At 37.7% G+C, this 12,908-nt stretch overlaps 1 protein-coding gene across 2 annotated transcripts; it reads left to right on the forward strand.

Annotated features, from left to right (window-relative positions):
- Positions 1-646: 646 nt before the first annotated feature.
- LOC124897072 lies at positions 647-12,689 on the forward strand. Of its 2 annotated transcripts, none has more exons than XR_007053612.1 (2): positions 647-1,050; positions 12,276-12,689. XR_007053612.1 is itself a non-coding variant. In XM_047409381.1 (2 exons), the coding sequence occupies exons 1-2, from the start codon at positions 1,007-1,009 to the stop codon at positions 6,816-6,818; spliced, it is 732 nt and encodes a 243-aa protein (XP_047265337.1). In that variant the 5' UTR covers positions 666-1,006; the 3' UTR covers positions 6,819-7,911. The 2 variants fall into 2 exon arrangements, 1 of the variants encoding a protein (XP_047265337.1); XM_047409381.1 differs by lacking the exon at positions 12,276-12,689 and adding an exon at positions 6,131-7,911 and having other exon boundaries at positions 666-1,050.
- Positions 12,690-12,908: the final 219 nt, after the last annotated feature.

Genomic DNA, 12,908 nt, shown 5'->3' on the forward strand with positions numbered 1-12,908 from the left:
TAATATTTTATTGGATTTGTAGGCAAAATTTATATTGCTTTATTGGATTTGTAATTTAAATATAATATGCAAAAAAAAAAAAGATTTTGTCTAAAGGAAAGACTTTTAATAAAGGACAAAAAGTTCAAACGTGATTTATAAGGCCCTTCACACTTTTAAGATAATAGTGATAGAGATAAGTATCAATTTAAGAAAAATTGAGAAAACTGTGATAGCTACTGACTTCTCGTAAAGAGTAATCCTACTTATTAGCACCTTATCTTATTTAGAGGAGAGGCCTAATGGCATGAAAATAACTCCCACCCTATCTGAAGAGCCCGTTTGGATTAACTGATGGTAAATAATTGATAAATTTTAAATGTTGTAATACATTCTAACTGTTGAAACTGCTTTTATCAGTAAGCTGTTAGATATTTTTTCTATTGACAAGCAATTACTATGTGATTGTTAGAGAAGTACTCATAAGTTGCTTTTTTTAGAATGACTAAGATACCCTTAAAATTTTTGTGAAAAAATTATAAATTTTAAAGTATTATATTTTTAAAAAATCGTCATTAAATTTTTGGCTCCGCCACTATAATTATTTCAGATGAGAAAAAGAATCTATTGAAACCAAAAAAAGTCTAACAACCTTTGATCCCACCAACACACCAAATGCATGAATAGTAGTAACATTAAAACAAAAGGGGTTGCACGAGGTTTGTGCAGTGCATTCCCTTTTTCTCCAAATATCCTCTTATAAATATAAAACTTTACCATATGGAATCATCAACCCTTAATTAACTGACTGCCCAGCTTTTTACGTGCAATTACTTCTTAGTGCTAGTGGATTATTCCAAAGGGATCGCATTGATCCTGTGTGCCAAATTAACCAACTGGTTCTCATAGGATCATGCGATCTCTTCGGAATTCTCCATATTACCGGCTCTAAATCTACAAACAAATCTAGTATCTAGTATCAGTGAATTCAAAACGAGTGTAATTTACATAGTTCGAGTTGAAAGCGATGAATTTAATTGAAACTCCCACCGAGCATGTACTCCAATTGAGGTGAGATTTAGTTTCATAATTCCTTCTCTTTAGCACTCATCAGATGTGTACTATTATTTGTGTAATCTAATTAATTATTCCTCCTTCTTCCCCCCCCTTTTTTTTTTTTTGAATTTTCTGGTTAGTACTATTTGATTGGGATGATTAGTGAATTTCGAGGCTTAAAGATAAATGAAAACCAGAAAGCGCTTTTCATTTTCAAAAGTTGTTCTTTCATGAACTGTGAGGATGTCTGGTATGCGGGATAAATAAATTTATACCATTAATTAAGTAGTATAAATTTTATCTTATACTTAATCATGAATATGCTCTCACCTTATTTTATCCAATTTAAAATTATTTTATCATAGAAATTTTTAAGTGGAATAAATTAGTTAGAGTTATACTCTCGTATCATTGCCTGCCAAACAACCATGAGTGCTCATTTCATCATTTTACTTAAAATAATAGCCTTACTCAATTACATACTGTTTCTTTCTTAAATTCTATTTAGTTGATTGAAAATTGTTAGGGGTAGTTTGGATTGAAAACAAGTTATGCTGAGATTAGTTATATTAGGATAAGTTATGTTGGGATAAGTCATGCTGGGATTTGTTATGATGAAATTATTTCTTATTGAGTGTCTGATTTGTCATATTCAAAATAATTATTCATTGTATAATTTCTAATAATGATTATTTGTTTACCAAAATATCCTTCATCTTACTTTTATATATATATATATATATATTCTTTGCAAACTTTAGTTATTCATTCTTAAAATAATTTTTTTTATCTTATTTAGGTTAAATCTTTTTGTATGTGCTTTCTCATGATTGTGCGTGCGTTTTATTATTTTTGTCATTTTATTTAAGTACATATAATATTGTAAAACATTACAATTATCGTTATTTTAATTGATACGTAAGATATAATTTTTCAAGTAACTAACAAACTATTTAATTAAGAATACGTTACTAAGCCTTCAACTCAACTAATTTATTTTTAGTTAGCAGCATACAACCTTTCTAAACATTTGACTACAAAACTTGTCTTTCATAATTTCTAATAGTTAGCATTCAGCACTTTCAGAAGCAATACTAATACTTAAATTTCAATTACCTATTATATTGTCATCGAGGTTATATTGTATCGTATATTCTCAACAATACTAGTGGAGTCTAACATCTTAAGAGAAATCAAAATATAAATAAACATAAATATTAGTCAAATAAATTCAACGTATATACATAAATAAAAGGGAAAAGGACATGGGCTGACCATTTTAAAAAGAAATGACCCATATTATGAAAATATGGACAATTGAAGCTAGTTGGCCCAATTTATTTTCTTTTTTTAGTCATTTGACCGAAAGTCATTCTCCTTATACAATTAAGGGGATTAAATGTTCTTTACAGTTGGCTATTCTTAAATCACTTTTCTTTTCTAAATATACTTTCCCAAATTTTTTTCTCCTCTGTTATGCATCGATCAATCTACCGTGTTTTGCGATCAGTATCAAAAATTGATTTGTTGTTTCTTGAATTAGAGCGTTGAAAACTCTAGACACGAAGCAAAAAATAGGAAGTAAAGGAAAGTTAAAAGTAATGGGTAAAGAGGTCAATTTTGACCTCAAATTTGTGGTTAATGATGATAATTTTACAGAATCATCACATACGGATTTGCACTTGAAGTAATGTCATAGTTCTTTGAACTTGAAGAAGAAAAAAAGTGAAATAATGAGGTCTCAAGGTAAGAGACAAGTCATGTCTTGGTACATATTCTTCTCAGAGGTTGACTCGATCACAGAGTCAGAGATGTTTTGATGCATGTAAAGATCAAAAAAAGAAATCTACCAATTGATACTCTCTTATACCAGATTGTGTAAACACCTAATTTTGTCCCTCCCCGATATCATTTTTACTCATTTTTACCTTATCCTACCGTGTACCCTCTCCCGTGTGATAATCCCTCCACAAAATGATAAAAATAACAATCCCCTAACTAATTTTATCTTATCCTAACAACCTACCCAATCAAAATAAAATACATCGTACCTCTAACCCCACTTACCCACGTACCCCACCCCTCACATTTTTATTCTTTTTTCGTAACAAAATAAGGCCCACAGGGAATCATCCATAGAAGAAAAGAACAAAACAAAGGGGAGATAGATATCCACAAAGGGGGACACGGACAAGAAAAGGAAAAAAAAAATCATCAAGGGGAGGCCATTTTTTTCTTCTTGTTCTTCTTACTGACCTCACACACAAACACCCACTAGACACACACATGAATTGATAGGGGAGATCGAGAGAAACACAGTGAGAAGAGAGAGAGCTGCGAGAGGGGGGAGAGAGATCGGGAGAGAGAATAGTGAGGAGAAAAATAGAGTAACGCCACCGGAGGTCCCTGTTCCGTTGAACCGACTTCGGTGTCGTCCCTTTGACCTCCGTTTCTAACCAAAATTGACCCCTCACGATTGGTTCCGGTGAATTCCCACCGGAATAACGTCGGGACCCTTGTAGATCGTTGAAACCAACCACGCCCATAGCCGATCGAGCTCACCAGAGCTCCGGCGAAACAAAGTAGCCCCAACCAGTCTCGATTCCGGTGAAGTTCGCCATAAATCTGTTGAAACAGTAGCTGTGGGTGCGAAATTGGTACGGGTTTGATTTCATTGTGCATTTTTTCCAATTTGGGTCTTAATACCGAGTTGGTTGTTCGTGGTTGAGGTTGTTCGTTAAGGATTTTTGGGACTGCTCTTATTTCACTTCGTAAGTCATCAAAATATATTCGAAAGGTCCAAATTCTTCAACTCTTCTTTTATTTCAGTTTAAAGATGAAAACTGAGGTTATGCTTGTGTTTTGTTGATGTTCGATTGATTTTGTTGATGTTCGATGGTGTTTATCCATGAATAATTATTATGTATGGTTGATGTTTGATTTTGGATATTGAAGACAAAAGAAAATTGATTTGTTAATCCAAGAATTAATTAATCTGTGGTTGAGCAGGGAGTTGGGTTGGAATAGAAGAATTGATAAACATGGGTGAATATAGATCAATTTTGATTTATCGCTTTGTTTAATTTAGAATAAGCTTGAATGTTATTGAACCCAATAGTGCCATGTTCGTAGGTCGAGTTGGGTAGGCAAATTTAGAGCTGTTGGATTATTTGAGTGTTTGGAATGTCTTTGGAATGGTTCGTCTTTCTCGTATTTAAAAAAATGTATAATTTGGCCGGGAAATGCCTCGAGGGATTTGTATTGATTTATCCGGGGAATGCCCCAAAGTATCTTGTACTTGGAGGACATTCGCGATCAAGGCCCGAAACGTCGGGTGGAATTTAGTTTAGGATTAGTTTAGAATAGAATAGGTTTTATATTTCAGCATCTCTTTTATTTTGGATTGTATAATTTGGACTGAACATTATTTTGGTTTGTTTTGAATTTTGTGTGATTTGTTTGTTTGCTTGTTTTGTGTGTTTATGTGGTTTGTACATTTGTAATGTCAAATTAGCTGATACGCTCCACCAAGCGACCGTGGTCGAACCACAGGATCGAGGGGTGCCTAACACCTTCCCCTCGGTCAACAGAATTCCTTAGCCAGAATCTCTGTTCGCGGATCAGTTTTTTAGAGTCAAACCGTTTCGAAAAGGATTTTCCAAAGGTGACTTGGCACACCGGATTATGCCAAGTGACGACTCTGAATAAGAAAAATATTGTAAATAATCCTTTTTTTCTTCTTTTTTCTTTTCTTTTGAAACAAATTTTTCATTTTTTTGTCACTTAACAATAAAATCCTTTTGAACTTAAAATTCTTTCTTTTGGAGTCGAAAAAGGGGCGTGACAGCTCTGACGACTCTACTGGGGAATCTAACTTTTTAGAATTTGAGCTATTTTTGAGTCGTATCGGCTTTGTTTGACATTACGAGTGTATAAGCATTGTTTGTGATTTTGTTTGTGTTATTGTTTTCACTTTTGTGCGTTTTTCGTGCTCTTTGTTTATAGTATTTATCCTATGTGTTACCGCTTTTATATCTGTCATCATGTGTCTACCCCTAGGCCTTCTTTTTGCAATAAGTCCATAGTACACGTGTTGTACACGACCTCTAGTTGAGTCACCCTTATTTTAGGGGGGGAGCCGTCGGTGTTATGGAGTAGGTGGAAAGCAAAGTAGCCACTATCGACCATACGCTCCCCCGAACAGCCTTGTTAGTGAACCATAATGTAGGTCAGCCTTTAGGTCATGCTTATGTGCATCATACTGAGACCTAGCGGGACCCACATGGCCCTTTGTAGGAGACTCACCTCTAAAGCATCCTTACGTGCTAACTGTTGCATCTTTAAGGGTAACATGGTCATTTGACGGAATGATTTGACAAAAAGAAAACATTTGTTAGGAGTAAGGTGCGTAGGCAAAAACGAAAAAGAAAAAAAATATAGAGAAAGTGAGTCAAAAAGAATGAATCAAAAGGAGTGTCGTAGTTTATTTTAGAGTTCTTTATGACTTTTGTTCTTCACGATCCAAAAACTCAAAAAGATTTTTTTTACGTTTTGCATTTATCTTCTCAAAATACCGTAAGTTCAACAAAAAAATGAAAAAAAAATGAAAAAAAAGGGGTTTTGTTTGCCTTTTCTACTTATTTGTTAAAAGCAAAAATACCAAAAAGATTTTTCTTCATAATTGGTGGTGTCAGTCTTAGTTGAAGTGTCTAGTTGAAAATCCGAAAAGTTTTTATTCGTTTATTTTTTGTTGTGTCTCTTAAGTTAGGGTCAATTTATTAGTTAATCGTTAATTGTCCAATCTGGATGAACTACGCATACCTGATTTCCTTCCCTCGATTGGGATACGTAGGCAACCCTCGGTGGGTTCGGTAACCTTTATGTTGGCCTTTCTCTTATTATTAGCCTAGGTATCTCGTCCCGTAATCTAGAGTTGTTAGCCAAGTAGACTAATTATGCTCAGTACTTCTGTTCGGCAAATTGGAGTCATGAAGTGGTCTGTCCCATCGACATATGTTTGTGTCAAAAATCCCAAGGGTTGGGAATCTTCTACTCTTGTCGAATTTTTGAGATAACGTCTTATGTGTTATTACAGGATGGATTTGTCCACCAAGTCTAGAGTCCTGATGGTTGTCAAGGTGCCCAAAAAGTTAATCAAGTGGTGGGAAATGTTTAACTATGTTGATCAGCAGAAACTGATTGAAATATTAGGTGATCTTACGGAACTTCTGCATATTATCCCTCGTCCAGATTTAATAGAGGTTTTGTTGACCTTTTGGGATCCAAGTAGTTTGGTGTTCAGGTTTGGGGAATGTGAAATGACTCCTACTTTGGCAGAAATATCCGGTTTGTTGCATTTGCCCTATATCGAGAAGGATATGATCCGAGCACAAAATCATACTGGCGTGAGATTTTTGCAGTCTTGTGGTTTAAAAAGTAAGGGTATGCGTTTGGTTTGTTTAAGTGATTCGTGGGTTTCCTTAGATTTTTTGTTCGCTAGATTTGGGCCCTCGGAAGGTTTTGATTGCTTTTGGGATGAATTTCATATGACTAAGGAGAAGTGGGAGAGAAAGCGTCTTAAAGTCTTCACCCTAGATTTGTTAGGTACTTTAGTGTTTCCGCTAGAAGAAAGACGTATTAATACACGTTTGCAATCTGTGGTGATGGCTCTATTTCATAAGGATCAAAATGACAAGGGCATTAATCAAAAGGGCAGGTTCACTCTCATACCCATGATCTTAACAGAAATATATAAGGCTTTAATCGAAGTGAAGGGGGGGTGAGATTTTTTTAGGGCAGTAACATGATATTGCAGTTATGGATGGTGGAGCATTTGCATGCGCCTTCTTTAGTTAGAGTAGATGTGGTAGATTGTTGTATTCCCAATCGAGTGAAAGCCATGGACCTCAGGTTGCGTTTGGATAAATTCTCGCTACCCGTGGGAGTCGACGCTTGGATTGAATTTCTTGATTCAAGAACCGGGGATAACATTTTGTGGACTTATTTATGGCTTCGACCAAATATAATCCTGTTTGGTTGTCAAATGCAGCTCCTTCTAGTTATGTTAGGGCTTAATTGCACTAGACCATACAGTCCTTCTAGGGTAATGCGCCTGTTGGGTAGGCCGCAGGATGTGCCACCAGTAGTGGATCTTCTAAAGGATGTTGAGTACTTCAAGGACCAAGCCTTAGTTGAAAGAAAATACAGCAGTTCTGGAAGCATGCAACAAAGCTAGCTGTGGACACTCTCAAAGAAAGTTTGGATAATCCGGGGTACACTCAGGGATATGGGGTCTGGCTTCAATCTGTCCCTCGGGGTATCAGTCAACCCTTACCAACGCAGCTTAGAGGGAGAATACAGGAAGAATGCATAGTTGACGACCATCAGGATGAAAGTGCGGGGTCTAAAGTGGAGACACTGAGAGTTTAGTTAGCAGATTTGTTCAAGACGGTAGAGAGGTGTCAGAATAATCTTTCCAAGTGCACTCCTCATGAGGCAGGAATACGGGCCCAAAGCTTCTTCCCTAATATCAGGGTGTATTTACAGGATATGCTACAAAGTTTGAATGGGAGAAAGAGAACTTTACAGGCAGGTCCATCTTAGCCAGGGTCATCACGCAGAGCACCAGTCTGAAAGAGCATTTCTTATCTTTATTCGGCTTGAGTCTTTTATGTTTCTGTCATTGTAGGGTGGCATCAGTTTTAAGTCGGAGTCAAGTTGTTTTGGTATTAGGATCTTTATCAGTAATTTCACGCATGTCGTCTTAGGGGACTAGAATGTTATTTTGTATTTGTTGCTTAGTTTTTAAAGCGGTCCTAAATTCGTTGCATGTTTTGTTTCTTTCTTTCATTAAATGTTATGAGGTTACGTCTTTCTTTTGTTTGTTTGTTTTCATTTTCGCGAAGAAAAAAAATAAAATAAATTCAATTATGTAATGTTTATGCATATGCTGCCCGAACTACGCAAGATCTGATTTATGTACAACATGATACGTAGGCAACCTGCTTTTGGGTTCGATCTAATCATTTTGTTTCGTTTTTTTTCATTTTTTTTTAAAAAAAGAAAAATCCATAAAGAATGATAAAATGAAGGTAGATAGCAAGAAAAGAAAAGAAAGAAAAGAAAAGAACAGAGATTGATATGAAAAAAAAAAGAAAAAAGAGAGAGGGAAAGAAGAAAAATATAATAATAATAATAAGTGTAGATAAAAATTAGGATGATGTTAAAATGACCTCGCTACCCTCAAAAGCTGGTAGAAATGAACATGAATTTAGGACAATTTTACCAATGTGATTCCCACGCTTGTTGTGTACCCTAATCCTAACGGATGTCGTCTTTGATGAGCATGTTCTTTCAAATAACAGTGGTAGGTTTGCAACACTATGGCTAGTTCACCCATACTTCACTAGATCCAAAGCAAAGCTCGCCATGGCTAGCAGGGGATTGAAAATTCGCTCATTGACCCGGATCAGGATCACAGGGAAGAAAGTTCAGAACACAATGATGAGGTAGTAAGGCTCAGGCAACAACTGATAGATTTGTACCGAGCATGGGATAGTGAAATGCCTCCTCCTCCGCTCCCTGAAGGTCTTGGGAATATCTCTAATTGCCCACCACTCTCTCAGGCGTAATTCTCTGCTCCTACTGAGTCGCCTGAGCACACGCCAGGATTCACTCCGCGACATTATTATCCTGGCAGTCCTGGTGTACCCTTGGCAACTCCCGATTTAAGACCCGCTGCTCAACCGGCGCCACCGATCACACCGGTATTCGTGGCTCCGCCACCACCCAAAGCTCCCATATATGCTGTGCATCCCACAATGGGGATTCCTAGGTCTGCCAGTGAGCCAGTATTGAAAGTTCCAGATAGTCAGTATTATGCCCCGGAGCCTACTTTGAGAATGAATAAACCGTATGGGCACACTCAGCCACCTGCATTTCCATTTGATACGGAGAAACCTATCGCAACAGAGGAACAGGAAATCATAGCACGGAAGTTGAAAAGTTTAAAACTGGCTATGAGGAATTTGTAAGGAATCAAAGATTATAGGAGTGTTTCCTATAAAGATCTTTGCATGTTCCCAGACATCAACCTTTCCCTCGGTTTTAAAATGCCCAAGTTCAAGAAGTATGCAGGGCACGGTGATCCCGTGGCACACTTGAGACGTTATTGCAACTATTTGAGGGCTGTAGGAGGAAGGAAAGAGTTGCTCATGGCCTTCTTCGGTGAGAGTCTTTCTGATCTGGCTTCAGAATAGTTTATCGATCAAGATATCGACAAGTGGAACAGCTGGGATGACTTAGCTTCTGAGTTTGTTCAATATTTTTAGTATAACATCAACCTGATCCCGGACGAAAAAATCCTTGGTCAACATGAAGAAGAAAAGTACTGAAGGTTTTAGGGAATACGCGATAAGGTGGCGTGAACAGGCCACCAGGGTAAAGCCTCCAATAAAAGAAAGTAAGTTGGTAGAGGTTTTCATTCAGGCACAGGATGAGACCTATTTTCAACATTTACTTCCGACAATGGGAAAGTCTTTTATTGAAGTCCTCAAAATGAGGAAGATGATAGAGGACGGAATCAAGACCGGCCGAATAGTGAGTTTTGTCGCATTAAAAGCCACCACATAAGCGATTCAAGGTGGATCTGGAGTATTCGGAGGTAAAAAGAAGAAAGAGGACGTGGCGACTATCGTAGCTGGAACCCATTCCTATCTTAAAAGACCACCTTGCCCCTATCCCCAATCCCAAGCCCAAGTCTATGCCCAAGCTCCATATATTCCTCCCCACCATTACTACCCTCTACAAAACCCTTTATATTCTATTCCACCACCACCGTACCCAGTATATAGCGCGCAACCATATGCCCAAACCCCTTCTTACCCGCAGTGGCGCGCGCAAGCTTCACAAAATCGCCCATCTGCTCCACCGAATTACCAAAACCCCTCCAGACACGGTTTTCAACCTAGGCCTGAGTATAATAAAGAGAAGGCGGTCAAAAAATCAATTCAACCCTCTTGGGGAGTCATATGCTAGCTTGTTTGATAGGTTGAGAAAGTTGAAGGTCTTAAGCCCAATTCAAGGAAGGCTTTCAAATCCACCGCCGAGGAATCTCGATTATTCTTTAAGGTGTGCGTACTATTATGACATTCCAGGACATGATATTGAGAAATTTTGGCATTTAAAGAGAGCTATCCAAGATTTAATTGACACAAATCAGATGCTGGTCCAGGCCCCGGAGGGTCCAAACATTAACCAGAATTCGCTGCCAACCCATGCTGAAACCAATATGTTAGAATTAATATATGATGGGAAAGAGTCTTCAAGGTGTTATAAGCCTATTGTCAAGGTACAGACCATTGAGGAGAGATCGGTGAATGTAGCAGAGTCTTTGAAAGCAATGTCATTGAGCCAGGAAGGAATGAGAGAAGATAAAGCCCAAGAAAGCACAAAGAAACCCCTGATCACAGTATAAAGTACCAGAAGGTATGTTGATTTAAGTCAGGATAAACCTAAGTTGACAGTGGTAGGAGCTTTGAGTCAGCCCATCTTGACGGTAAAAGGAGCACTGGCAGCGCCTATTGTCCTCAAACCAGTGACCCAACCTCCAATAGTTGATACGAAAAGGGTTCCCTAGAATTATGGGCGAACTGTGATGACCTATCACGGGAAAGAAGTAGTGGAAGATTTAGATGAGGTAGGGGGCTTGACTAGGTCAGGAAGATGCTTCGTGCCTAAAATTTTAAGAAAGTCCAAGCCAATTGTGAGTGGACCGCCATCTATCAAAAAGCCTATCACCGAAGAAGAAGCCAAATTTTTTTTTTAAAAAAAGATGAAATTGCCAGAGTATTCAGTAATAGACCAGTTGAAGAAAACCCCTACTTAAATTTCTCTCTTATCTTTGTTGTTGCACTCCAAGGAGCATCGTGATATTTTACTGAAGGTATTAAATGAAGAATATGTTCCTAGGAAGATTACAATAAATCAGCTTGAGAGAATGGTCAGAAAAATCTTTGAGGTCAATCGGATCAGCTTTTCTGACGATGAGTTGCCTATTGAAGGTACATGGCATAATTGAGGCCTTTACATTACAGTGAAGTGTGAAGATTTCTACGTCACTCATGTCATGATTGATGGAGGTTCAGTTGCAAATATTTGCCCTATTTCTACTTTGCAAAAGTTGAATATTGGTGCTGACAGGATCAGGCCCAACAATGTATGTGTCAGGGATTTCGATGGTGCAAAGTCAAACTCCATTGGTGAAATAGAACTAATGTTGACCATAGGGCCTGTTGAGTTCGCCATAGAGTTTCAAGTATTGAATATAGACTCCTCTTACAATCTGCTGTTGGGAAGGCCGTGGATCCACAAGGCCAAGACGGTTGCATCTACACTGCACCAAATGATTAAGTTTGAGCATGATAGGCAAGAAGTGGTTATTCATGGTGAAGGAGATTTGTCTGCCTGCGAAGATCCTCTCTTGTCTCTTATTGAAGCAAATAATGTAGAGGAGACATTCGTCTATCAAATTTTTGATACAGTGCCAGTGAATCGTATCCTTGAATGTCAGGTTGTACCAGGACCACAACTGTTCTCCGTTTCTATCATGATGGTGAGTGAACTTTGGAAATATGGATTTAAGCCAGGAAAGGGTTTGGGATCATCTCTGCACGGTATAGTTCGTCCCATATGTCCGAGTGAGAACGTGGACACGTTTGGTCTAGGATTTGAGCCTACGGTTGAAAATCTGAAGAAAGCCAGGGGAAGGAAAAAGAAAACATGGTCACTCCCTCGCCCAATGCCACTACTCAATGAATCATTTGTTAAGAGCGGTGTCACGAAACATGTGGAATTTGAAGTTGAATTAGTTGATAACTGCTAGAAATTTTTTATTGAAGTTGATATGGTCGAAGAAGGAGAAGGCACCGGTATGGCAGACGTGCAATTCATAGGTCCAGCTGTTCGACTCAGTAATTGGAAAGTCACTCCTCTCCCCATCAGGAGGGAGTTTTGGTAGTTTATTTTATTTTTCTTTCTGTTTATCCGGGTTATTTCAGGGTTGTAATTCGGATTTTAGTTTGTTTATGTTATGTTGCCATCTATGCTTAAACCATCTATCTTTTTATTTAATGAAATGCAATGTTCCTTTTGTTTTGTGTCTAATATATTTTATTTTTCTTTTTTTAATATATACAGTTCTCTTTAATTCTAATGACATGACATGCGTGTGGAATTTTCAGGCTGACCTTAAAATCCAAACTAATCAAGATATAATGAAGCAGGATGGGGAATATGATGAAGAAGAATCACTAGAAGAAATAAGTAAAGAGTTGGAACAGTTTGAAGACAAACCGAATCCTAATTTGAATGAGACTGAGCCAATAAATCTAGGGGATCAAGAAGATGTTAGGGAAACTAAAATCAGTGTACATGCTTTGCCACAGCTAAAATATGGAATGATTCAAGCATTAATTGATTATAAGGATGTTTTTGCATGTTCTTATGATGATATGCCTGATTTAAGCACTGAATTAGCGGCTCACAAATTGTCAACTGATCCCGCATTCCCTCCTGTCAAACAGAAGTTGAGGAAGTTTAAAACTGATGTAAGTATTAAAATCAAATAGTAAATCATGAAACAACTTGAAGCCAAAGTAATTCGAGTGGCTCGTTATCCCATGTGGTTATCCAATGTTGTTCCCGTACCAAAAAAAGATGGCAAAATTCGAGTGTGTGTTGATTACCGTGATTTGAACAGAGCAAGTCAGACAGATGATTTTCCACTGCCCAACATCCATATTTTGTTAGACAACTATGCTAAACACGAGGTTGCCTCTTTTGTGGATTGCTATACCGGATATCACCAGATTATT

This window comes from Capsicum annuum, chromosome 3 (genome assembly GCF_002878395.1).
Source record: "Capsicum annuum cultivar UCD-10X-F1 chromosome 3, UCD10Xv1.1, whole genome shotgun sequence".
In the NCBI taxonomy this organism is placed as follows: domain Eukaryota; kingdom Viridiplantae; phylum Streptophyta; class Magnoliopsida; order Solanales; family Solanaceae; genus Capsicum; species Capsicum annuum.

Bases quoted from the DNA above. Each gene is read 5' to 3' on its own strand.
- LOC124897072 (XM_047409381.1), top strand. From the start codon at position 1,007: ATGAATTTAATTGAAACTCCCACCGAGCATGTACTCCAATTGAG. The intron at 1,051-6,130 runs GTGAGATTTAGT...GTGTTATTACAG, and splicing joins GAGCATGTACTCCAATTGAG to GATGGATTTGTCCACCAAGT.